This window comes from Paramisgurnus dabryanus, chromosome 18 (genome assembly GCF_030506205.2).
Source record: "Paramisgurnus dabryanus chromosome 18, PD_genome_1.1, whole genome shotgun sequence".
NCBI classification, from domain to species: domain Eukaryota; kingdom Metazoa; phylum Chordata; class Actinopteri; order Cypriniformes; family Cobitidae; genus Paramisgurnus; species Paramisgurnus dabryanus.
Window position 1 is genome coordinate 7,549,658 of NC_133354.1, and position 25,460 is coordinate 7,575,117.

At 36.7% G+C, this 25,460-nt stretch overlaps 2 protein-coding genes across 3 annotated transcripts; one reads left to right on the forward strand and one right to left on the reverse strand.

The window, feature by feature from the left end:
* The first annotated feature begins 1,555 nt into the window (after window positions 1-1,555).
* Window positions 1,556-12,971, forward strand: rad23b (RAD23 homolog B, nucleotide excision repair protein). The gene is made up of 10 exons (XM_065243592.1): window positions 1,556-1,757; window positions 3,825-3,906; window positions 4,157-4,236; window positions 4,900-5,093; window positions 7,769-7,812; window positions 8,052-8,179; window positions 8,405-8,543; window positions 9,494-9,621; window positions 9,904-10,062; window positions 12,225-12,971. Exons 1-10 carry the CDS (start codon window positions 1,692-1,694, stop codon window positions 12,336-12,338), a joined length of 1,134 nt encoding a protein of 377 aa, XP_065099664.1. The 5' UTR covers window positions 1,556-1,691; the 3' UTR covers window positions 12,339-12,971.
* A 2,383-nt stretch (window positions 12,972-15,354) lies between these two features.
* Window positions 15,355-19,369, reverse strand: klf4 (Kruppel like factor 4). Of its 2 annotated transcripts, none has more exons than XM_065243591.2 (5): window positions 19,094-19,369; window positions 18,860-18,983; window positions 17,265-18,033; window positions 16,968-17,132; window positions 15,355-16,589 (listed from the first exon to the last, which is right to left on the reverse strand). In XM_065243591.2, exons 1-5 carry the CDS (start codon window positions 19,096-19,098, stop codon window positions 16,414-16,416), a joined length of 1,239 nt encoding a protein of 412 aa, XP_065099663.1. In that variant the 5' UTR covers window positions 19,099-19,369; the 3' UTR covers window positions 15,355-16,413. The 2 variants fall into 2 exon arrangements, with proteins under 2 accessions (XP_065099663.1, XP_065099662.1); XM_065243590.2 differs by having other exon boundaries at window positions 18,845-18,983.
* Between the last annotated feature and the right edge of the window lie 6,091 nt (window positions 19,370-25,460).

Here is a 25,460-nt window from a genome sequence, read left to right on the forward strand (position 1 = left end):
ATTCATCATTCTGAAACTTCTCATACTTTAAGAAAGAACTAAATGTTTAAACCCCACTCTCTGCCAACAAAAACACGAAAGGGTCATCATTTAAACTGCTTGTACAGTAAGTCCCAATGCATATTTATTATAAATCTAATCCAGTAAACCTCTCCTTGCCTGAAGGAGTCATGGAGTCATCGAATGTCAAATAAGATTATTTTTAATATGACTAGCAGTGATTATTAGCATTCTTATTTTAAATACTGAATAAGAGACATTTGGTTTGTTGTTATTCTCTCTGGTTAACTTACAGGAGACCCCAGTGTTCTGTTCATCTGTTGATTAACACTCTTTACATTAAACTGAGGAGGTTTTACTGCAGTAAACAGCTCAGCATTATAAACTTTAATCCACTAATGCCAAACTCACACATTTATACAGGGTACCATCAATATGATCCTACTGATAACTGCCTTAAAAAATACTAGATTATCATTGAATCAGATAAATGTCTGGTTCATTTTAGCAATCTGATTGTACAATATATTTCAATAAACCAATTAAAAATATTCCATAATTTGTCAAATTTGATGTAGAAGGGCTGGTCTCTGAGGCATTTTGGTCACTTTTCATATGGTCATGCTGGTCTTAGCTGGTTTAAGCGGTTCCTACTGCCTGGCAAAGCAATTCAACCTGTTATTCAAGCCAGATCAAGCTGGACCAGCTAAAACCAGCCAAACAGGTGGTATTAGAGCTACTCAAATACAATAGTTGTATTTTTATCCATGCCACCAGAAAGCTCAATAAAGAATTATTGTCCCCATATTGCAAAAAATATATTTTCAAACATAAATTTAAATATTTTTCAGATATACAAAAAATTTTGAAAAATATATTTGCTGAAATATATTTTGAAATATATTAAGACAAAATAATTTTTCACCAATATATTTTAAAGCATTTATATTCACGTTACATTGAAGATAAACTTTGTATGTTACAAATCTGTAAACATAACAGTTTTAAAAGATTAAAGTTAAATATATTTTCAACTGCAAAAATATACTTATAATTTCATACATCCTTATACATTTTATACATTATACATTTTAGGTATTAAAATATATGTGAATATATGAAGGTTAAAACTAAATATATTTTCATATATATTTTATTAAGCTTCTCTTCTCCAAAGTGTATTTCGCATATATTTAAAACATATTTTTTGGCCAGAGAAATTAATATTTTATTTGACAGATAAGATTAAATACACTCTCTGTATTGTGCTGATTGTTTGTTTACTTGATAGTGGCATTTAATATATTTTAATCCTCAAATGGTCTGAAAGTGTAAAACAACACTTTGTTTACGTAACAAAGTAGGAAAGTGAGAACTAAACTATAATAAAAAAAACAATAAAAGATAATCTTAGCCTAAATAAATTTAAATTATTTTTAAATTAAATGTAAGTGTAATAAAATAATATAACTTGGTAAAACTAAAATATTTGTCACGCCAACAAAAAAATGACGGCGCGGTGACGCAAGCACGTTACCGCGCATGAGCAGTGTGGCGTAAGGGGGGCGGGCCGTTAAATGTTTATGCACGTAATGGCGGCGGACAGGCTGTGATGAGCCTCGGCGGAAAATAGCAGCCAGCGATCCAGCCATCAGTAAATCTCCACACGGGCGACACGGAAGAGTGCGAAAATGCAGATCACATTAAAGACTCTCCAGCAGCAGACGTTTAAAATCGACATCGACGCGGAGGAGACGGTGAGAGGCCCGCTCGTGACACTAGCGCGCGCTGTTAGCGGCTAACAGATCTCTCACAAAAGAGTCAATAAAACGCATAAAACACACGCTGAGCCTTTAAAGTGCCATGGACTAATGTAAAACAAATACTAATGTCATTGCAGACGCAAGTCTATATGTGCGAGGCGATATTTATGCTTTATTAAATGTGCTAGCATTAGCATGTTAGCTGCTAGTAAAGTGAGTATACCTTTTCAGCAAAACCCCCTTAAAGTTCCCAAAATCAATTATAAAGTTGAGGTGAACGATACAAAAGAATCTAAATCGATTTGTAAACATGAACAGAGATGTTTATAGGGTCAGATGTGTCATTGCATATGCAATTTAAACGATTTCGCAAGTCATCGTCTGATGTTTTAATGTGTTATTAGTGACACTAACGTTACACGCGCATGTGTCCGCGTGCCTTACTGTTACCAATACGATTTATGTTGATCTTAAGTCAGAAACAAAACGCTTTGAATAAATACACACAAAGGTTTAAATCTTTTTCACGTTTTGCACAATAAACTAAATAAATGTTTGTCATCTATAACTACAATGACAGTATTAAATGAATGAAGATGAAATGGTGTAGTTGCTGTTAAATTTAATGTGCAGTGTCATGTTCTGTCACGTCATGTAAAAGTGTTTTATCGGAATTATCTGCATGACTTTGGTCCCTTTGTTGCTCCCTTTTATTTACTTTACACACACTGATTCTTATTTTAGTGAATAGGGGTGCATTGTTATATTTATCTGTATAATTCAACCTGACAATGTGGCCAATATTGTTATTATGACTTATGAACCCATTTTGTCATTGAAAATCGTTTTAATCTCATTTGTGACAGATCTACAATCACATATTTAGCAGACATCATAAACTGCTCTCGCGAAGCAAAAAATAATAATTAGTTATGGGTCAAATGTCAGTCAGACCTTTAGGAAGGAAATAAACTTTGGTCCACACATTATTTGATTTACTTTCTGTTTTATCAGATCTTTTTCAGAAATGTTTTTCTGTGTCCGAATTCTCATACTGTGACAGTAGGTACTGAATTAGATCAAGTGTCTACTCATCATCAACCATTAAAACAGTAGCTACTATAAAGTATGAATATGGTTAGTATGAATAACTTTGGATGTACTACGTCCACCATGTTGATGCATCACGTGACATACGTCGTCATAACAACAAGTTAGTTGTTAGCTGAAATGATTTTAAACAAGCGCATTTTAACCACAAGTGAAAGCTGTTTAATATATGAATTTCCATTTGAATACAGCAGCGTTACCACTTTTAGACATTTTTGAATATACCAACATTCCGCTGTTGTTTTCGTCTTGGTTGGTTAATTCCTCTCCCGGGGCTCATGGGATCTTAAAAGTGCACATTGAATGAAGTCTTCGGGATCTTGCCAGAAGTAGTAGGTCATCCGGGTACTTTTTGCCTACTGTTTTTGGAATACTATAAATTCTGGCATTCTACTCGCCTCACCTGATTTTCACCTGCTGTATAGTGTGGAAGTAGGCAGTTTTGGACCCAACAGTAGTAGTGTCACTGAACGAAGGCATTTAAATGCAGTCTTACTTGGATTATGCTTGATAAACTGATAACGTGCAAGGTCACGTAAACATGTAAAACAGTTTTGCTTTATCAGGGCAGTTTGTCATTTTCAACTCTTGAGGTTGCTTAACAACAACAACAACAACAGTGTAGCTTGATGATGATGTGAAAGCTTGAGGAATGATGGGAGTTGTAGTCTTTTCTCTTACTCTCCATAGGAATCAATCTGCTGGGGAACAGGGGTGCTGGTTATTATCTTAAATCAAACATATTTGAAAATATTTGGTATAATGTAAAATTAATACATGTTAACAAAAATATAACCGTATGCTAGTGATTTTTTTTTTCATATTTTGAATCGTACATATTGTGCCTTAAACTTGAAGCTTTGACCTGTACAGTAAAGCGAGGATGTTTTTGCTTGATTCTCACTCTTTATATCAGATTTAAATAGTCTGACTCTGATCTGTCTTTCACAGGTAAAGGCTTTAAAGGAAAAAATTGAGAATGAAAAAGGAAAAGACAGTTTTCCAGTGGCAGGACAGAAGTTGATATATGCAGGTACGTCATGTTTCTCTCTGCTTTTGTGCGGTTGTTTGTATAGCACTGTTTGTTTGTGTGTCTTCTAGCTGATAAGAGAATTCACATGATTTAACATCATCAAGTTTATCAATTTGACTGTAAGAAATAAAAGTCTGTTTATGGAGGATCCTCATTTTACTGTGTTTGATTTGACTGTCTGTCACATTGAGATCGCCGAGCTGACGGCTGATGAATTACCTGCTGTTTATTTGAATAATTTTCCCCACAGGTAAAATCCTGAATGATGACACGGCTCTAAAGGAGTACAAGATAGATGAGAAGAACTTTGTGGTCGTGATGGTAGCAAAGGTGAGACGATTTTGTTTACTTTTGTCATCATAGGGCTCCTGAATGCGGCCACAATTGAAGACCATTTTTACACGGTGTGAGCATTTTTATTTTCATTACTTTTAACAGACATGTCGTTAATCGGCATCGGCTGCAAAAATCCTGATCGGAGCATTCCTAATTTTAATGTATAAAAAATATATATTTTAAGACATTTTTAAATTGTGTAATTGTACAAGAGATTGGCTTATTAATGACGTATAAGCAAGTGATTTACTCGCATGGTAAAAAGCTGCCATCCTGTCAAATGATACATCATTGCAACTCTGCAAAACTGTGAAAAGCACTATTGAAATAAACTTGAATATTGTATTTTTTCTGTTGTTTACATTAAATTTTTCCCATCAAGCCACTTTTTATGTTAGTTATGGTTTCTTGTGAAAGCAGTCATTGTTTAATATTTCATGACCTTATATTAAACAGGCTGTTTTGCTCCTGTATCTTTAAGACTTAAATATTAAAGAGTTTCACAATGGTAATTAGGCTTTATACAAAGCTTTAACAATTCATCAATCTACATGAATGTATCAGACACAGAAGATGTGATGTCATCAGCACTTTTACTTTGACACATCTGTACATACTTCCATCAGAAACGTCATGCGTCTCCACTTGTTTTTCCAGCCTAAGACAGCTCCTGTATCTGCTCCGTCATCTGCTGCCACGACAACCAGCGGCGCTTCCTCCAGCACTACAACGACCCCGACTCCTCCTACTGCCCCGGCTGCACAAAGTCCCTCTGAGAGCCCCCCGAAAGAAGACAAACCTGCTGAAGAGAAACCGGCCAGCAGCTCGCCGCCCTCCTCCACACCCATCAGGTACATGAACACGGTTACCCCCAAACTCCAATGAACACCCCTCAGTGGATATAAGATTCTCAGGGATGTGATTTTTCCGGATTAATCCGGAATTCCGGATTTTCCGACCTGAAAATGTGACCTACGTGAATCATGCAGATATGTAAAAAAATAATAATAAGGGGGGAGGGGGGTATCTCACAGCCGTCGCCATGGTAACCCGGGACGGAACCACAATCGCCGTCCCCGCGCAACAGGGCCACACCGGTGGCAGATGACAAAGAGATGCATTTTCCTTCCTTTCCAAGTATCAACAAGGACGTGTTTCTGACCGTTGGCAAATGGCGGATGGCGAAGTATGATTGTATTCACCAATCAGACCCGATCGTTTATCTCCTCTCTTCTCCTCATTTGCGACGTTTGGCTGTCACTCGCGTGACGCGAAACAAAGCGGCAAACATATACACGTCGGTTTACTTGGTGGATTTGGAGCAGCAATTTTCACAGAAATGAGAGGAAAAACGAGCGCCATTGCAGAATATCCTGGTGGCGACTGAGAGAGGGACGATGCAATAATATTGGTTCCGAAAAAAGGCTAGGAAATAAGTTACCTCATCGAGCCTGGTTTAACCTAACTGAGCATTACATTCGTGCATGAAACCTGATCGACGAACACGGAGGGGCGGGAATCGCGGGACGGAGTGTTTCTTCAGGCTCCGGCGTGAATATAAATTTCTCTTCTAAAGTTCTGTAAAAACAGATAATGGGCTTAAAATCTTGTTTAAGAATCTGTTTTATAATGAGAATCTCTCTTTCAGCGCGCCTACGTGTGTTTGCGCCGCGTGACAGCCGATTTGAATCTGACAGAGTTCGTCACTGTACATTAAAAAATCCCACACAGACATTACAGCGTAAATGCTAGGATTAAGATTGATTTTATATATAACAGATAATCTAGATACATTTACCCTAATAAGTTTTTAAAAACATGGTAATGTTTTAATGTTTTGCTTTAGTGTTTTAATGCCAGACAATCATTGAAATGAGGGAAAAATGAAGAGAAAGGCAGCAGATATAGCATCCTTCTTCAGAAAGAGTAGCAAGAAGCAGCCAAACAAATCTTAGTAAAATACATTAAAGTAGCCTTCAAAATTCACATGATTCACATGAAAAAACATGGAGGTTGAATTATGACTATAAATTGTATGTTAATCTCAATTCATTTTAATAAAAATTAAATTATTGTAGCAATTGTATGTTATACATTATTCTGATTAACACACTATAATACTTAAAAGTATTTTAAGGTTGGATGATAGAGATTTTATGTGCCACCCCAGAGTAACTGCTGGCCCCTGCCTGGCCACCCCTATGAAAAAATCCCTTGCTCTGCCACTGATTAGCAAAACACAAAAAATACATTATATTATAAATCTTTACCCGGACAAGTGACTTTTGTGCATGGACAAGTGAAACACAAATTTACTTGTCCGAAGGACAAGTTCCTCAAAAAGTTAATGTCAAGCCCTGATAAACATATTACAACAATTTACGATTAACTAAGAATTAATAGTAAACTTCATTATTGTTAATATTGTGACTCTTGATGAGTCTTGATGACGTATGCAGCTTAGAAATGCGACCTCCGGAAGGCTGCAGACTTAGGATTGAGCTCTGTATCATCGTTTGTTTCAAAGGTTTCGTGTGTTTAAAGTTTTAAGGTTGACAAGTTTGATTAAAATAAATAGCACCTGCACTTTTTTGTACAATTACTTCTATTTATTAGTGTCAACCTTCTATTGTTCATGTTTAACAGCTAACAAAGTTACTCATCTACAGGGGTCTAAAATTAGAAAAAGAGACCTTTAAGACACTTTATTATAACTAATGGTCCTGTGTAGCACATTTTACAGATATTTGTATTAAAATAATACTCTGGTAAAAATAGAAGTACTGATTTAACTTCTTTACTCAAGTAAAAGTATCAAAGTACAGGCTTGGGAATTTTCTTAAAGTATAAAATTAAAAGTAGCCATGCCTTTAGTTCTTTATAAGCCATTGCCTACATTTTATTTGGATGTCGGCAAAATAGGCCTTCTTTTGACATGAACATTTGCATGTTGCACATTTAGCTGTTAAAGTTGGGTAAAAATGCAAAACAAAAATAAGTTAAAACATATTTTTTATCATGGTTGTTGATATAGAGAGAGGTGGTGATGGAGCAGTGGACAAGACACTTGCTTTTGATTCCCACTGTTACACATCCACCAAATAAGTTGTTATGTGTCATACTGTACAAAAAAGTAGCATGTTGCACATCTAGCTGTAAAATGAATTAAAATGTGTTTTTTTGTTCAAATAAGTTGTTATGGGTCCTACTTTACTATCCGTATAGATCCGCCACCAGTTTGATTGGCGTGTGTGTGTGGGGTCTCAATATATTTTCCTGCTTTTTTGTCCTTAGCCAATCACATGCCTGGATTCTGTTTACATCTGTTTTTATTTCTTCTGAATGGACTTTGTCTAAAATAAGTTGTGGTTGACCAGTTTGCAGTCTAGTTTTAGATTCAGCAGTGTCCTCACTACTGTGTCTGAATATAAATCTCAGTACAGTACGTCTTGTTATCAGTGTAGATGTATATGTGTCACGTTCATGAAGCTCATCATTGACAGATTAATGTGATCATTTCTTTCAGTTCTGCAAATGCAAATATATTTGAAGAGGCGACATCAGCGTTGGGTAAATCTACACACAATTGCAGATCACATTCTCCATACATACCATTACTAGTTGTGATGACACATCCGTGCATGGGTATTCTCAGAAATGTGTCTTATTAAATCATTTGATAGACGTACAACACATGCCGCTGTTGTGTAATGAGAAAAGCTTGACACGCTGTTAGTCTTCATTCACCTTTGACCTTTGAAACAGGTAAATATCCTCTGTCACTGTCATGTGATTTTGTGTTTGTTCAGTGACAGGTCAGTCCTATGAGAACATGGTGACTGAGATCATGCTGATGGGGTACGAGAGAGATCGAGTGGTGGCTGCACTGAGAGCCAGTTTTAACAATCCTGACCGCGCTGTCGAGTATCTGCTCACGGTGACTAGACTAAACTACTACTTGAATAAACTATTACTAATTATTTTTTAATTACTTTGCACTTATTATTACAAATTCAAAAAAAAAACATGAAAACTTTTTATCTACACTCTCTAAACTGTCTACTTCTATTTGAAATATTTACGTGGATTGTGTGTGTGTGTGTGTGTGTGTGTGTGTGTGTGTGTGTGTGTGTGTGTGTGTGTGTGTGTGTGTGTGTGTCAGGGCATTCCCACAGAGGCTGAGGGCGGCAGTGTAGGAGGTGCTGACCCAGTGGCTCCTTCAGGTGGTGCTCCTGTTGTGTCTACAGGCCTCTCATCCCCATCTATTATTGCCCCATCACAGCCCAGCACAGGATCAGGGGGTGGGTCTCTTTATCAAACCTTCACTTCCTGTCTGTGTTTACTTGCGTCAACTGAATCCGATTGCAGATTAGGATCGTGCTGTTTATTTGTAATCTAAAAGTTGGAATCCAAAATACTTCCATCTTCATCCCCAACTCGCAGAAACCGTTTAAAGGTAGCGTTTACATGCATACTTTTCTCCTGATGATTGGTCTACACCACCCTTTTCAATCCGATCGAAATTTCAGTCAGATTGACTCCGATCAAATCAATTAAGGTGTTTACATAAAGACTTGGTCTGATTAAATACTAAGGCTGGGACAATTAATCATGTGAGGATACTTTGCTATGCTTCTCGATGAACTGCGGTGAAATGCCGCAAGTGGTGCTCTCGTGTATATCCGTCGCAGAAGAACCATTTACACACAGATCTCCAGGAAATGCCTTTAAGCACATTTATAACGCTGCTCCTCAAATCTTTTCAGGTATTTTCATGATAATAAAGAATATGTATAATGATTATGTTTGACAAGTTTTTCAGACTCAAACTGTGTGATTTTAGATCGATAAGGATTTCCTACTGATTAGAGAGCAGTAGTACATGAAAGAACTGTGCTTATTATTGTCTTTGCGCTTCAGAATAGATTTTTTTAGACAGATATTAGTATGAATCATCCTAATCCAATTAAATACAGATTTATTTTGGTTGCATGTAAGCGTAGCCAAAGAGCCTCATTCTGGCCTAGAACTGAGACAACCTGGATGACATGTAAAATGACCAACTACCGGTTAGCAGTGGTTAAATCTTAAATCTGGTGGGCTTTAAAAACATTCCTCGGGTTTGATGTCATCAACCTGACAAACTAAAATAAAACACTGTGCACATGGACTCAATGTAGTGATGAAATTATACCTGACACAGGACTTTGTGCATGAGACTGAATTGTCTATGTTGTGTTTGTGCGTGCAGCAAATCCTCTGGAGTTCTTGAGGAACCAGCCACAGTTCCTTCAGATGAGACAGATCATCCAGCAGAACCCATCTCTCCTGCCAGCTTTACTACAGCAGATCGGTAGAGAGAACCCACAGCTCCTGCAGGTACTCACTCAATCCTGTACTCTAGTCTTTACTGCTGACCCAAGGCCTGTGTTTGTATTATTAATAGAGATACATAAGCTGCCTTCAGAGCCATCCGGTCTAACCTGTACAAATGACTGTTAGTCATAACACACAGTTTGTTGTAAGCTCCCGTATTCACGCACAAAATTTTGAGCCATGCGTTTGCTAGTAATTAAAGGGACAAAAACCGTACTTTTCATTTTTCATTGAACTCAGTGCTGTCATTCAGTAAATCAGACTTTAACTTTGTGTTTCTAACAGCAAATTAGCAGCCATCAAGAGCAGTTTATCCAGATGCTTAATGAGCCCGTCCAGGAGGCGGGGCAAGGAGGAGGAGGCGGAGGGGGTGTGGCTGAGGCTGGAGGTGGACAAATGAACTACATCCAGGTCACACCTCAAGAAAAGGAAGCTATTGAAAGGGTAAAACTTTTGCCACTTTGTTTCACCAGTTTTCTTTCTCATATTGCTTTTAAATATCTATTAAAAAAATAACAAAATTAAATTGAAGAACATTATTTTTACAGCGCCTCTGTCTATACAGAACACAGCGGTGTCTTAATGAATTAAAATGAGACAGTATTTGTGTCACCTGTACAAAATGAATGCAATGCATATTAATATAAAGCATTTCAATAATATATTAGTAGATAAATTAATGTGTATCTATAAAGTATGAAAACATTATTTAAGCTAAATTATGTTGAAGAGATCATTTTTTAGTCATTTATATTTTGTCAAAAATATGTAGAAATATACGAGTACAAGAAAACATTTCCGTTAATAAAGCAGATGGTGTGGACGCTGTAGATACACTAAATAAAACCTTCAAAGTTTTAATGTTGTTAAGCAGTCAGTTGTGTTATGGCTTTCAACTGATTGAAATATTTAATCTAGATTAATCGCATGAGATGACCGTGATAGACGGGTAAATAAAAACGCACCCTTTTCCATGGAAAGTGGACATATGGGCACATTTCGGATTCTATGAAGTTAATGGGAAACTAGACAAGACTTAGTCTGTGTGTAAAATTCTCATCTCAGGTATATAATTGTCATTGTCTTAAAGCTGCTAAGCTTCCATTTTTGTTGAGAATAGTTGCACTTGACTTTACTACTTGACTGATTAAAAATTTGCCTTGTTGTGTACAGTAGAATTCTGATGCATCGCAATGCATCGTAGAATCGAATTGAATTGAATCGTTACCTGGTGAATTGTAATTGAATCGAATTGTGAGGGCAGTGCCAATGCACACCCCTATCAGCAAAGTTAATTTTGAGAAAAAATATACCTTATAATCACTTGTAAAACTAATAGATTTAGATAAAAACAATATTAATATATGTTCAACTTTTTTCTTTTATTGTTTGATTGACATTGAGACAGACAGCTTTAAGATCTACTGAAATGGAAGGATCTAATATAATCTTACACATCAGATCCAGATCAGAACAGTTAACCAAACATAAGACATAACAGATTATATAAGCATGAATTCTTGTAATGTTTTAAACTGTAGATGTCTATATATCGTGGTCGGGCACTCGCACATCTGTGTGCATGTGCTTCAGATGAGAGGAAATCATTTTTGTGTCTTATCGCTCTTAATAACCAAACTTGATCTCTCTTAATAACTATTTTAACATCAATCAAGTCCTGCACTCTATTTCTAATTCCTGCATGGTCTAAAACCAAAACCTCAGACGTGCATTTGGATGGACAACCATCCTTGGTATATTTGTTAAGCATTTAGGACGGCACACCTCTCAGAAAACGTACAAATAAACATCATTTTAGATGTTCAACGACCATTTGGAGAATTGGATTCCCTAGATGAGAGCTTAATTTTCTTATTTTTATGAAAACCTCTGACTCATTTAGACAGCAAGGTTCACATTTACTGTCTAAGGCTGCTTCTCATTTTATACAATTATGGACTAGACCTGGGGTCAAACAGAAATTGTCTATTGCATTAATCGCATGTTAAAAAATGTAGTGGCATTAAAATCAATTTGCATTAACGTGTTATTAACGTGTTCATTTTGACAGCCCTAATTATGGCACTTTGTATTTGTGTTGATCAGTTAAATTAAAGTCATTGTTTGCCTTTAAACTGCATTTAGAGGCAGATGATGCTAAATCTGTCATCTTAGTTTTACTTTGCATGCTCAAGGTTTTTCACACTATGATGAAATATGAATAGCTTAGTATTACATTTGGATTGAAAAATGTACGAAAAACAAATTGCTCTCTTGACAATGTATTTGGTCTTTGTTATTTCTGTATGATGTGTAAAACCAGAATGGCATAGCATCATGAATTTAGCGTGAAAAGCGTGGTTGTTGCGGTTGGCTTGTCAGTATCTCGGTAAAATGGGATTAGAACCCTATTGGTGATAAAGTGGTGGATCTCTAGTCTGTGCTTAAAGTTCAACTCTTTGTGAGAGTTTAGAGATAATTAAAAGAGACGGACGATGGATCTGTGTTGGCAAAGCATCAAAAAAGCGCATGTTTTCCCAAACATACACAAAACCTCTTGCTGTGCTGCTATCTAACGTACCCATGTCTCTGTGTTTGTTCCTCAGCTAAAAGCCTTGGGATTTCCAGAAGGACTTGTTATACAGGCCTACTTTGCTTGTGAGAAGAATGAAAATTTGGCTGCAAACTTTCTTTTACAACAGAACTTTGATGATGATTAGAGGAGGAGCGACTCCCTCATCGTTTCCCCTTTCTAATGTTTTTTTTTTTTCTCTTTCGATTTGATCATTTTGGAAAAGAAATCTATTCAAACACACAGGCTGTCTAAATTTTACACACTGGATGACATGAGCACGTCCATCTGGAGATGATATCATTTGTTCATTTCCAGAGGCAGAAGTCAGTAAAAGCCTCTTTGCTTCATCTACATTTGCCTGTTTATTTTTGATTTGTTGATTTTCTTTTTTTTTTTTTTTGACCAATAAAGAGCATTTTTTCCTCCATTGTTAAGACATGCTAGCAGGTTAAAGGGGCTTGTGGAGTTAGTTTTTCATGAGATCAATTCATGATGTATGATTTAATCTCATTATCATTGTCCCTGTTCAAAATGCCTTCTGTCTCTATTTGACTATAATCATTAATAGAGATTCCAAATAATTAAATGCAGTTTTAAATTAAAGGAAAACATTTTTAAAATAAGGAAGTTATGTTAGGTGTTTCTTTGTGTGGAGTGAAACGGACACGTGCGTTAAGAGCATGTGTGTGGCTTTCATCCTTTGACATGATTAGTTTTCACATTACTATCACTATGATGTCATTTTTACAGGGAAATAAACGTTTTCAGCGTTATTACAGATGACTTATTTCTGTGTTTTAATTTAAGGAAGTCATTGGATGTTTGCGTTGTAAACATATAAACATTAAGTTCACACACTTAGAGATAGTTTATCCAAAAATGTTAATTTTGTCATCACTTTCTCAGCTTCATGTTGATCTAAACCTTATGCATTTATTTTTTCTGATGAACACAAAAAAAAATATTTTGATAAAACTCACAGCTGATTGACTTCCATAGTGGGAAGAAAACAAATATAAAAGAAGTATTTTGATACATGATGAAGCACACAGCTGATTGACTTCCATAGTAGGAAAAACAAATATAAAAGAAGTATTTTGATACCATCAACTGTGTGTCATTTATAACAAAACTTCCAATAAATTTGTTTTTTTATGATAACTGAATTTATATTTTTGGGTAAATGATCCCTTTATAGACAGAACAAACTCAAAAGTTTAGTCTGTAATAAATAAAAAAATAAAACTCTGGGGTTGGGGTTTTATGATTCTTAAAATAATCGCTTGTTGTAAACTATAACAAAATGATCAATTATTTGTTATTTGTGATAATTCTGACTGTGGCAATCGTCTGCAAATGTCGATTTTCTATTGGAAGCGAGTCTAATGACGGTCACGTGCTTGACTACAGCAGCGCGTGGATGGAGACCCTGACAGGAATGGCGGGATTTTCAGAGACAAATTACAAATTATTACACATTTACAAAAACAAGAAATCAAGATGACTAAAATCATTAAGTGCTTACGTACAGGTAAGTCAGAAATAAATAACTTTTCTCTCAATTTAATAAACATCAGTTAAATTAGAGATGTATACTTTTGGGGGTGGTTTCCTCAGACTAAACATGTTTGAGTTGCTTTAAGCATCTTGTTCTAACGTATCTTAACATATATCAGTGCCATTGTTTTGTCTCAAGATGCACACCAGTATTTTTTGTAAGGTTTGTTTGTAAAACTACTTTTAATGTCCTAAAATAACTGAGGCCTAGTAACGTTACTGGATTAATCTAAACACTGTCCGGGAAACCACTCTGGTGTTTACCAGCGTCCTTAACCAAACAGAGACAACGCTTTAATCTTAGGCCTAATAAATTGAAAACACTAAAAGCTCATTTTGACTGTACAAAGTATGTTTTTTTGTTTGTTTTTTTGATGATATGTTTCAAACACGGGTCAGTACAGCCAATTTTAATAAAATCGCTGTTTTTATATATGAAGTTAATCATTTATATTATTAATTTTTCTTCTCAAGTTTTCTAGTATCACACTATCATATATTACTGATGACGTCACGCACAGGTGTTTGTCTCATGACTTTGTCCTGCAGGTGTCGCTGTTTACCGCAGGTTGCTGTACGTGACAATACACTCAAGCATTAATCTGACGTTTAAAAGGAAAAAAGTAAAGTGCGGAAAGTACCTAAAACATATCAACTTAAATTACTTCATTTTAAATTCTTTTCTCACTCTGTTTCATATTATATATGGGTCAAAACACAATTATAGTCAATAATCACGGTAAAATATATATTAAAATCTACAGGTATCAACACACAACAAATCACATGGCCATTCTTGAGAAATTGTGAATCTGAATAATTAAAATTACAATTCTTCAAAAAAAAAAAAAAAAGGTTAGATATAAGATAATAATGAAAATTTATGGGGTGGTTTCCCGAACAGGGATTAGACTAGTCCTAGACTAAAATAAATGTAAGAGCTGTCCAAACTGAAAACAACTTACACTAACTTATCTTAAAATACATCAGTGCCCTTTGTTTTACCTCAAAATGCACGCCAGTAATAATTTTAGTACTGCATGTTAGTTAAAACTAGTTATATTTTCTAATTAAAATAAAGCCTAGTCCTGGCTTAAGCTAATCCCTTTCCGGAAAACCACCCCCTATGTATATAAATCAGATGTTGACAGTAGTGAAGTATTTTTTTTTCTACTAAATTACATTTTTCAAATATCTGTACTTGATGTGTTTTTCTTTGGAAACACTTCACTTCATTCCAATACTTTTTACGCCACTGCATTTCATAAATACCAGTTGTAAATACTCAACTATATAAAAAATGTACAACTTTCTTACTTGTAATTTTTCTTAAATGTAATTATGTATTAAATTTAATTTAATGAAATGTAGTTAAATAAAAGAGTATGATACAATGCTTTAGAATATATTCAATTAAAAGTTAAGCAAAGAAAAACACAAGTATAGATACTTGAAAAATGTACTCGAGTTAGGTAAAAAAATGAAGTGCTGTCCACCTCTGATATAAATACATGCGTGTATAAGCGTGTGGTCTTGGACAGCAATGCATCTCTAAAATGGTTCAGAATGCAATAAAAAGACACATTCAACACAAATGACAAATATTTAGGAAGGTCACACTTTTTACGTATTTAATCAAGGTAAAAATCATACTGAAACCAATATATATATAAGAGGAATAAATAAAGCATTCAGCCTTTAATCACCACCTGATGTTTAACAGAATGTGTCACATGTGAAAGGTAGAAAAACCTGATGGTGTTTGAATGCCACCTTAATGCATGCAAATGTTTGGACATGTTGTAAAACTCTCATGCAAAACGGATAAACAATTAATGAAATTCCACATGTGTTATTCATTGAAAACAATCTCAGATACAATTTATTTGATGATGTTTATACTGAATTGTATTCATACATAAAATACAAAAACCTTAATGCAAAAGTATTTACAAATGTACAAAATTTAAGATTATATTACATTAATCTGACTATAAACAAAACCTTTGTTCAGAGTTATTTTGATTTGTAATCGTATATAAAAATATGAAAATTATTGCACCTTACCAACCACAGTGCAGTTTAGATTGCCATCACCAAGAGGCCGTGAGTTCACCTCGGTTCTGCGTGACGGTTTGAGAATACATACGACTTTCATCAAATCCACTTTTGTCTTTGGTACCTCACTGAAAACACTCAGCACCATCTTGTAACACACATAAATTACTCAGTACCTGAAATTAATGGCTTGAAAGAGAACAATAAAGAAATCTTTTTTATGGCAGATCAGTGTTTGAGAGATGTGATGGATTTGCAGCTCAATTAAAGGCCTCTTTAATACATATATATAATGTTTTCACATATCCCTGATATTCATATATTTCCAGTATTATGTTTGGCACTTGGCATGTCCAAGTTTTGTCGGTAAGTAGATGCACATTCCAGTAACGTCCCAGTGTGCAGGATATGGACAAGGCCTCTTGATTTACCAGCGTGTTGGAAGACGACAATGGCAAAAAAGGAAAAAAAAACCCAACCCGGTAAAGTCTGAAACCCTGATGCTGTGGACATGAACAACAGGTTGTCATGAAGTTCTCTAGTTTTTTTGTTCAAAAGCAACACGTGGTTCACTAGTCCATAACTCGTAGGTCTTCCAGTCTGGGTTATAGATGGCGTTTCATGTGCAGCGCGAGATGGTCCGACCTGGAGAAAGCTCTGTCGCATTTTTGACACTGAAATGGTCGGTGGCCCGTATGCTTCCTGTAATGCCTCGTGAGCTCATCCGAACGGGCGAATTTCCAGCCACATCCCTCCCAGTCACAGTGATACGGCTTCTCTCCTAACACATAAATACAGGCAAGGGTTAGCATTTCACCCCGAGGTCCTAACCAGAACAATTAAACACACTTGGGTCACATTAGAGAGAGCCGTTAGAGAGAGTTGAGCAACAATTAATATGGTGCTCATTCTTTCATGTATTGAATAGAAAGGGAAGTCAGTCCGGTCTTTCAGCAGGGATCAGTATCAACCTGCTGTCTAAAAAGCAGAGCAACACCACCTGCCAACTGTACTCTCGCTGTATATCTCTCCAATAAGAACACAAGCACTCGAACACAATGCATTCGGCAGCTGCGCGTCAGCACAATACAACAAATACACTTCTCATCGAAAAACAGCGTACGTTCAGATTCAGGGTCCGTTACATAAAGACACTGACCTGTGTGGGTTCTGTGATGGGCTTTGAGATGGGAACTCTTGGTGTACGTTTTACCACAGCCTGCATAGTCGCACATGTGCGTAGCTATCCTCTTCCTCGGCCAAGAGCGACGACCACGCTTGGGCTTGGATTCTTCAGGCAAACACTCGGCTGGAGAAATAAGCTCTGTGGATGGGAAAAGAACAAATCACAGTGTAAGTGGAAATTCCAGGCAAGAAGTAAATGACAACTTGTTTTCTTTGCTTTATGTACAGTTAACGACAATTTGAGACAATTGTAAAAAAAATCAGCTCAGACCTTGGTATTGCAGTGAAGCCTGCGTAGGAGCCTGCGGAAAACCTGAATAACCCGGAAATCTCTGAGCCCCGGGCAGCGGAGGAGGTCCCAACACCTGAGCTTGAGGATGTTCATCTGGAGAGAGAGATGAACTGGAAGAGCGGCTGGGCCCCATTGCCCCTCGCCCTGTGGAAAAATCCACCAGGGGTCTTGGATTTGATCCAGGCCGTGAGTTCGCCCCCAGGTGGATGTCCATCGGCCGGGAACAGGGAATCCCATCGTAAGGCTCTTGCTTTATAGGAATCCTTGCCATTGAAGAAATGTCCTTATCAGTGCTAACCCCTTGGTTAAAGTCTGTCGCGTCCATGGTGGTTTTTACCACAAACTTGCCGTGAAGGCTCGTCGGCTGAAGATACGCGGGGTCCAGTTCCGCCCTCATCAGTTCGGCCACAAATCCTCCGGAGGGGGAAACGTCGCTGATGTCTGGGATGTTGTACAGCATGTTGGTATCTTGGCCCTGAGGAGAGGGCATCTGATAGGTGAAGGAGGACATGGGGGAAGGTGGATGAGTTCTGGAGGTGCTGGCCATGGAGGCCTCCTGCTGCTGCTGCTGTTGTTGTTGTAGTTGCTGCTGCTGCAGCATACTGTTTGACAAAATGAAGTCATAGTCCAACAGATCCAACTCCTCCGGTTCCATCTTAGCCATGATTCTGGAGACGTCCTGGTCAGTCCCGTTCCCACCAGAAAGCATGCAGGTGCGTTTTAATTGAGACATCTCCTCATTCCATCTCTTATCCCAAGCGCACAGAGAAATACAGAAAAGGACAATAGCACAAGGTTAGTTTAAAATACATGAAAGATGTTTGAGAACACAAGATTTGAAGATTACTATAGTTGTCATGTTCGAGTCCTTGAGTGAATGTAGTTTCATTGAGCTAAGCGGACTTATATTTTAATTCTTTATTTCTTTTCTTTTCAACACCACTTCTAAGGCTATATTCATGGCGAAAATAAAGTCTATTAATATAAAGTAAGACTAGAAAAAAAATTCAAAATAATTTAATCTAAAAATCGTAGAACTATGTTTGGATTAACTTCATCCAAAACTTTTTCGAAAGATTTTAAAAGAATAATAAAAGTTTCGTAATACAGTCTAGTAGAATATGTTTAATGGGCAATGAATTCTAACAAGATGGACATTTTGGAGGATTTTATCCTGAAAATATAAATTGGTGTAATTTGTATATGTCCTATTCTGCATCTTGTATAGATGACTTGAACAGAAATTATGCTTTTCCCAACGTCAAGATTCATCTATACTTAAATGTAGTTTCTCTGAATTACATTCAGAAGCTGTACACCAAAGATTGTTCGTGAATTTCCTAGTATGAAAGAGATTACACTTTTAGGTATAACATTTTGGTTTATGTCAGTGCATGGTCAGTAATGGTCAAGTGTTTAATTTATAGATATATAACAGTACAGCTGTCCCACGCCCTACAGGAATAACCGATGATGACACAATCTCACCAGCGGCAGAATTCGCTACTGCCGCCGCGCGAGTGTTCGCATTAGCGGCGAATCGCATCGCTGATCATCACCTGTTTGATACTCACTAAACTGGCAGTTCCAGGTCCCATCATGGCCTTGTGCTTGACATCAGCGCCGCTCGCAAACGTGGATATAGAGGGCAAAAGCGTTCCGCTCAGTGCCATGTTATCCAACTCACTCGGTGGCTGCCTGCAATCAAAAACAAATCATCCCGGTCACGCCGGTGTGGGAAAACTCCTAAACATGACACATCAAACTCAAGAGGAAGAGTGATGACCCCCTTCAAGTGCACAACGCACCTCATCAGTGGAAAAAAACCCAACACTCAATCGCGTCCACTTTACAGCAAGCAATGAAATCCTCAAGGAAAAGTCTTTTATTAGAGTCTTTAATACAGCGAGTCAAACGCGCATCCGTACCACCCTGACAGAAGCGATCGTTGAACGCGCCATGGTTCATGAACCGGGTCGGTATCGGTGCGGGGATTCCCTATCTGTCTCTCGCCGACTCTGTTGCCATTCGGGACCTGCGAGCTCTCCGGTGTCTGTGCGAGAATGATTCGTCAGATGCACGCAGGGCTTTCCTCGCCTAGTTCTTAAATCCCGGACACGCCTCTCCCGTTGCGAGGCAACCACAAAAAAACACTGCGTGACGTCATAGATGAGGAAAAAGAAACTGGCAGCGGGCCGATATTTTGTATCCACACAAACATGTGCGTGTTAGCAACCGATCTGAACAGACCCAAGTAAGAAAATCACTGGTGAATAATGACGAGTTGTTTTTTCTTCTTCTTTAACAAAACCAAAGTAGTTGTGACGGTACAGCGTGAAACTTGTTTGGACGTTGAGTAGAAGCTGCAGAAATGTGTGTGTTTGTTTGTGTGAGCGCGCGCGTGCGCGCACCTGTTACTGTCGTGCGAGCGCAAGGAGTTTGAACACAGTGTTCACACGCGGTTATTGAGGTGTGTCTGTAATTAGCACTAATAGTTTTTATATGATCATGTGCAGGACAATAGCAGTCAGAACTGTGTAGGATTTCTTTTGATGGAGGCCTTACCTTCATTCATTCATTCATTCATTCATTCGTCCTGTCAGTTTTTTGTGATCAGTGGGCTTTTCACATCCATCTGGTACCAAACATAAACATACAGTGATCATTAAAACCCCTCAGAGTTTATTTCTCATCAGTTAGTAGAGGAGCTGTGCTGTGTGTCAGTGTGGTGGAAATTATGTTTTCTATTTACATAAATCTATCATAGGGGAGAGCAGGGACGAGAGTACATTTTTTCACAAAAATGTCATTTTAAAAACTAATGTTTTAGACAGAGATATATATTTGCTGTGGTCAATAACTCACAACTATGGTTTATTAATAACAGGTGTAATTTTGATCATATGTAAAAGACTTCAGTATAATTTCACTTTGAACAGCAGTAGCACATTGTTACTTTTGACCCTGACAGCTTAGATGAAAGTAACACACAGGTGGGTCAAAAGTAACACAACAGAACAAGTTTTTAGTAAATATACATTACTATGACCTCATTAATATCTGTCTGCAAACATATTTTGTTATGTATCTTTGCAAAAAAATATAATGAAATTACATTTTTATTTTAAACTTCAGTTTCATCAAATGTTTCAAAAGCAACCCGACAGTACAAACTAAAATGTCCAGAATAAAAAATTCAACAGTATAAACAATATGGAAATAAAATTATTTATATTATGCTTTTTAATTGTTTTCAACACAATGCAACAGTATTAGCAGCGGGACAAAAGTAACAGGAACTGACAGGAACTCCTGACATTTAAACATGATTTACTTTTATTTTGAAAAAATTCAGGAGAGTTGGAGCACTAAATAACCTGTAGATTGATCAGTACTGTAAAACACAAGGCGTTATAAGAAAAAAATACGCTTTAGGAATTTACTTATTCATGGTGGAAAATAACTTTCTGGACCTACACACGCGAAACGATGACAAAATAACACGATATTTGTCAGCTCTGTCAAGGCTAATAAATGATGCTGTCATAGTTTGGAGTGCATATATATTCAGGGCTCTGTGAAAATCACTTTGTCATCCTGCGTTACTTTCATACCGGTTCTCCTTAATTCAGTAGTAATGTGGATTTCACAATCTTTGTTTTTGTATCATATTAAGATTGTGTAGATATTCACTAAAATTAACTTTTTCCATGAATGTAAAAGTAGTGTCATTGGTGTGTATTAAAAATGCTTCATTCTGATTGGTTGAGAAATGTTTCACAGGTATGCATCATTTTTTCGATAAACGCACACCTGACCTGTTAAATATCTTAAAATAACCACCAGAGTAATGTCTGTGGTTACTCCGGTCCTTATTTGAAAATAATGCACACCCGCGGTGTAACTCACTACACTTCCCATCGCATTACCACCTTTGGTGTGCATTATTTTCAAATAATCCAAAAGCCCATTGTCAATTATTCCTTACATTAACTACAGGAATGTTACAAAGAAGAACTTTTCCATAGTTTTCCAAACATTTAATTTTAAACGTCTGCTTTAAACAGCATGGGTTTATATTCTATAATGAGGCATACGGATAGTGTTGTGTTGGTGTTTGCTGACAGATGGGTCTTTACATAGACTCGTTCTCTGCACTGTCTACAGTCGTCTTTGTATGAAGAGCAAACACAAGCTCTTAGACCATCCTGTTACATCAGGATCTTGTTCGTATTGCTTTGTCAACAGCATGGCCTGTCATTTAGCCACAGAATACACGGTGTGTGTGTGTGTGTGTGTGTGTGTGTGTGTGTGTGTGTGTGTGTGTGTGTGTGTGTGTGTGTGTGTGTGTGTGTGTGTGTGTGTGTGTGTGTGTGTGTGTGAGAGAGAAACACTTTCTCAAATAGTGCCACCGGTTCTTTGATGATTAATGTAGCTGAGAACATAAATAGATTGTGTATTACTGTTGTATTACCATTAAGAATATTTTGCTACATTCAGATTAAGTGTTAAGTTTTATTTCCCTTTATTAATCTGGCTTGAGAGTAGAGATTTTCTGCTTCTTAAAACGGCTACTTGAACAACAGAAATACATTAAAACTGTAGATGCTGATATGACATCAGGTACATCCCACAGTAATAAATATCTGTCATTTATATTCGCCATTCTTGGAAATATTCACAATATGTGACAAACTTTTAAAACAAATAAGAATGTTATTACACTAGCTGCAATGTTGTGAATATGATGGCGCCATTTTGGCCCCCCAAGTGAAAAAGTGGTACACTTCCATAATGAACTTAAAGTGCCATATTTTTGCACACTAATTTTGTACTTAAAAAATAAAAAAATATTTCTGAGTACTTGTTAAGATGTTCTTAGGATTATCTAAGTGTACATATTTGTGCTATTTTGAGACACCATGAATATAAACTAAAATGTGCTTTTAACTTACTATCTCAGTATTAAAAATGCATTTAGTTAGCACTTCTATTAAACTTGAACCCAACTTTCAGACAAAGCAGTACTAAAGAAGAATATCTATTATATTAAGTACAAAATTAGGGTTCGAAAAAGGGCACTATGGGGCGATTCCTGGACAGGGATTAGACTAGTCCTAGACTAAAATATGTTAAGAGCTGTCCAAACTGAAAACATCTTGCACTGACAGATCTTAAAATACATCAGTACTCTTTCTTTTGCCTTAAAATGCACACAATAATGTTTTAGTAAAGCATGTTTGTTAAAACTAGTTATATTTCCTAAATAAACTAAGGTCTAGTCCTGGCTTAAGATAATCCCTGTCTGGGAAACCGCCCCTATAAGTACATTATGGAAGTGTATTTTCTTCACCTGGGCCCTCGTCATGAAGTGCTTTTCAGATGAGAGTAGTCCACTTGCATTTCCAACTGTTATTTTACCTCAGAACTAGTTAATAAAGTTAGTAAAATCTGATATGGAGCTTCACCAGGCAGTGATAGAAGCGATTTAGTTTTAGTTGTTATTCATTGACAAAGTAAATGAGGAGAAACTTAATATTCAAGCCTTTAAGCAAATGTTGTTTTGGTTATGATTTATGAGCAAGATAACTTCATGCATCTTCTGCTCGAGAAAAACTGAGCCTGATGCAAGCTTTCAGTCCTGTTATGTACCTGTGGGAAAATCTTGACAAGCGCTCTACATCCAGGAATCAGAATGCAAATGAGATATTTAAATATACCAATGATCTTCCCCTTTTGATTCCTACAGTACATTTGCATCTGCAGGAGTATAAAGATTGACTTTCATCTTGTGTTTGTTTAATAGTCAGTGAATATTCAATTGCTACCAGAATAAACACGATAAACTAGTTCAGTTTGATCCATGAGTGTGAATTGTGGATAATTCAATAAAACAGTTTAGGGTCAATTCACTTTTTTTAATGGCACTTTTATTGTGCATTAGGAAAAGTAGCTATATTAAATTTGTATTCATTCATGTTTATGTGAATCTATTTCTGTTTTTTGTCTTTAAAGGGTTGGTTTCTTCAGTGTTGGCTTGAAAGTTTTATGTGAATATATTTGCAGCGATAGGTCAAGTTAAATAAATCCAAATATTTTAAGCTGTATGTGCCAAGTTGTATATTTTGAGGAATGGTATGATTTAGATTAAATCACAGAGAGAATAGAGGTGCAAGGCAGTGCTTGGGCTTAATTAAGAAATATTTTATTAAGGTCAACTATTTGTTTCAGTCCACGCTATATTCAAACATAAAGGGTGTTCTCGTATAGAAGTGCTTTTGTTTAGTGTGTTTAAGTCTGGACGCCAGCACTTGCATCAACCCATTCAATCTGGCAAATAAAAGGGGAATAGAAAAAGGGAGGAGAGCGAGCGCACAAGTTGTTGTCGCAGGGCAGTCTGCGCTGCCTCTGAGGTTGAAGGGATTCCTCCTCTGCTTAAATATGCTGGTTATTTTTAACTCGGTGTGTAAGAGCAGTACAGCACCGCCCACTATTTAACAATGTTGCCCTTCAGCCAGCAGGGGAAACGGACAGGAGCCGCACTTCCTGGTCACGTGATGTTATGGCCCAGTCACAGATATACGACAGCGGGGGGAGATCCAGGCCTGATGCCCAGATCTCTGCTTCATGAGTGGATTTAACCCCTTCAGTGTATTCGGGTGCGGTGGAGACATTTCTGACATGAGGGCAAGAGAGGAAGTGCGTGTGTGTCGTGTCTGTGGGCAGTGATGTCACTGGGTCGTCCAGGATTAGAAACCTCTAAAAAGCTGGGAGGACACTGTAGTGTTACATATGACCCATAACTCTCGAGCGACTGTGTAATATATCTTACACTGAATGAAAAGACCGACACAAAGATAGATTTCTAAACAGTATTGAATGAAGGTTCATCCCATGAAGTTGGTTGAGAGATTCTGTTGGACAGCTGGGTGGCTCATTTGATTAAATGTGATTTTTGGATTTGTTTCTTTTTATGGGTCACATGGTCACTGGTTGGACAGGAAAGTGACTTTCAGAGTTACACATAGTTTGTTTGGATGTTTATTATAAACTTCAGAGTTGCTAATTAAGTTTGGGTCTTGTGCTGTAACAAATAGTTTTTTATTTAATTTCTTTTTTTTTTTGAATATTTCATTTAAAAATGTTACATTTTATATTGAACCAAGCATCCGAAAAGAATTTGGACTTTAGCTGCGATATTGAAGAAAAATGTGCCTTACAATAATTTGCTTAGTAATGCAGTGTTTGCTGTGGTAATGATCTTAGTTTGTAAATTTAATTTCAGTTGTTTAAAAAATATTTATCAATTGAAACTTGTATAACATCTTTTACATAAATCTTTGGAAAAGGAAGCATCTGTCTCATCTGCTGTCTGCATTGAACTAAAACTTTGACACCACTACACTTTGCTCTATGATAACTTTATGAAATATTAAACTTATTCAGAATATGCATGTTCCAGCATGAACATTTGCAATATATATATATACTCTTTCGATATATCTTTTGGGCCTAGTATAGACTCAAAAAAAGAAAACCAGTTCTCCAATCAGAAATGATTCAATTGCAGATTGTTTAAACTCTTTCCCCGCCAATGTTTTTTTTTTTAAAGCTGCCAGCCAGCAGCAGCATTTTCTTTGATTTCCACAAAAGTTTAATGCCTTACAGAAAAATGTCTTCTTTAAATATATAAACATGCAATATATCAAATGAAAGAACCTACCCCCTGCTTTCAAACAAAAAACTAGAAAAAAAAACCCATTTCATCTTATCTTCATTACACTGTCAAAAATAAAGGTACAAAGCTGTCACTGGGGCAGTACCCTTTAAAAAAGGTCCTAATAAGTACCATTTAGGTACAAATATGTATCTATGAACTGCCAATATGTACCTTCGAAGTACTAATTTGGGTACAAAGGTGTACCTTTTTGAAAGGGTACCGTCCCAGTGACACTTTTGTACCTTTATTTCTGAGAGTTTGTAGTTCTCTTGTTATCACCTCTCAAATATGGGTCGGTTTCTTTAAAAATACCAAAATTTGAGCAAAAAGATAATTTCATTATTGTAAAGCACTTTTGTTAGAGATCAGATTCAGAGCGATGATCAAAACATAGACGGATTTTGAACTGTTTTTTGGATCAGTGGATGCTTCAGTGTTTTATAAGTTGGGTAAGA

What these genes read in the sequence shown, in the direction of transcription:
- rad23b (XM_065243592.1), top strand. Translation starts at nt 1,692, where the DNA reads ATGCAGATCACATTAAAGACTCTCCAGCAGCAGACGTTTAAAATCGAC. An exon ending in ACATCGACGCGGAGGAGACG is followed by an intron (nt 1,758 to 3,824) that starts GTGAGAGGCCCG and finishes TGTCTTTCACAG; the next exon opens with GTAAAGGCTTTAAAGGAAAA. An exon ending in TGGTCGTGATGGTAGCAAAG is followed by an intron (nt 4,237 to 4,899) that starts GTGAGACGATTT and finishes TTGTTTTTCCAG; the next exon opens with CCTAAGACAGCTCCTGTATC.
- klf4 (XM_065243590.2), bottom strand. An exon ending in GTTTAGTGAGTATCAAACAG is followed by an intron (nt 18,034 to 18,844) that starts GTGATGATCAGC and finishes GCTTGGGATAAG; the next exon opens with AGATGGAATGAGGAGATGTC. An exon ending in CCATCACAGAACCCACACAG is followed by an intron (nt 16,590 to 16,967) that starts GTCAGTGTCTTT and finishes TTTATGTGTTAG; the next exon opens with GAGAGAAGCCGTATCACTGT.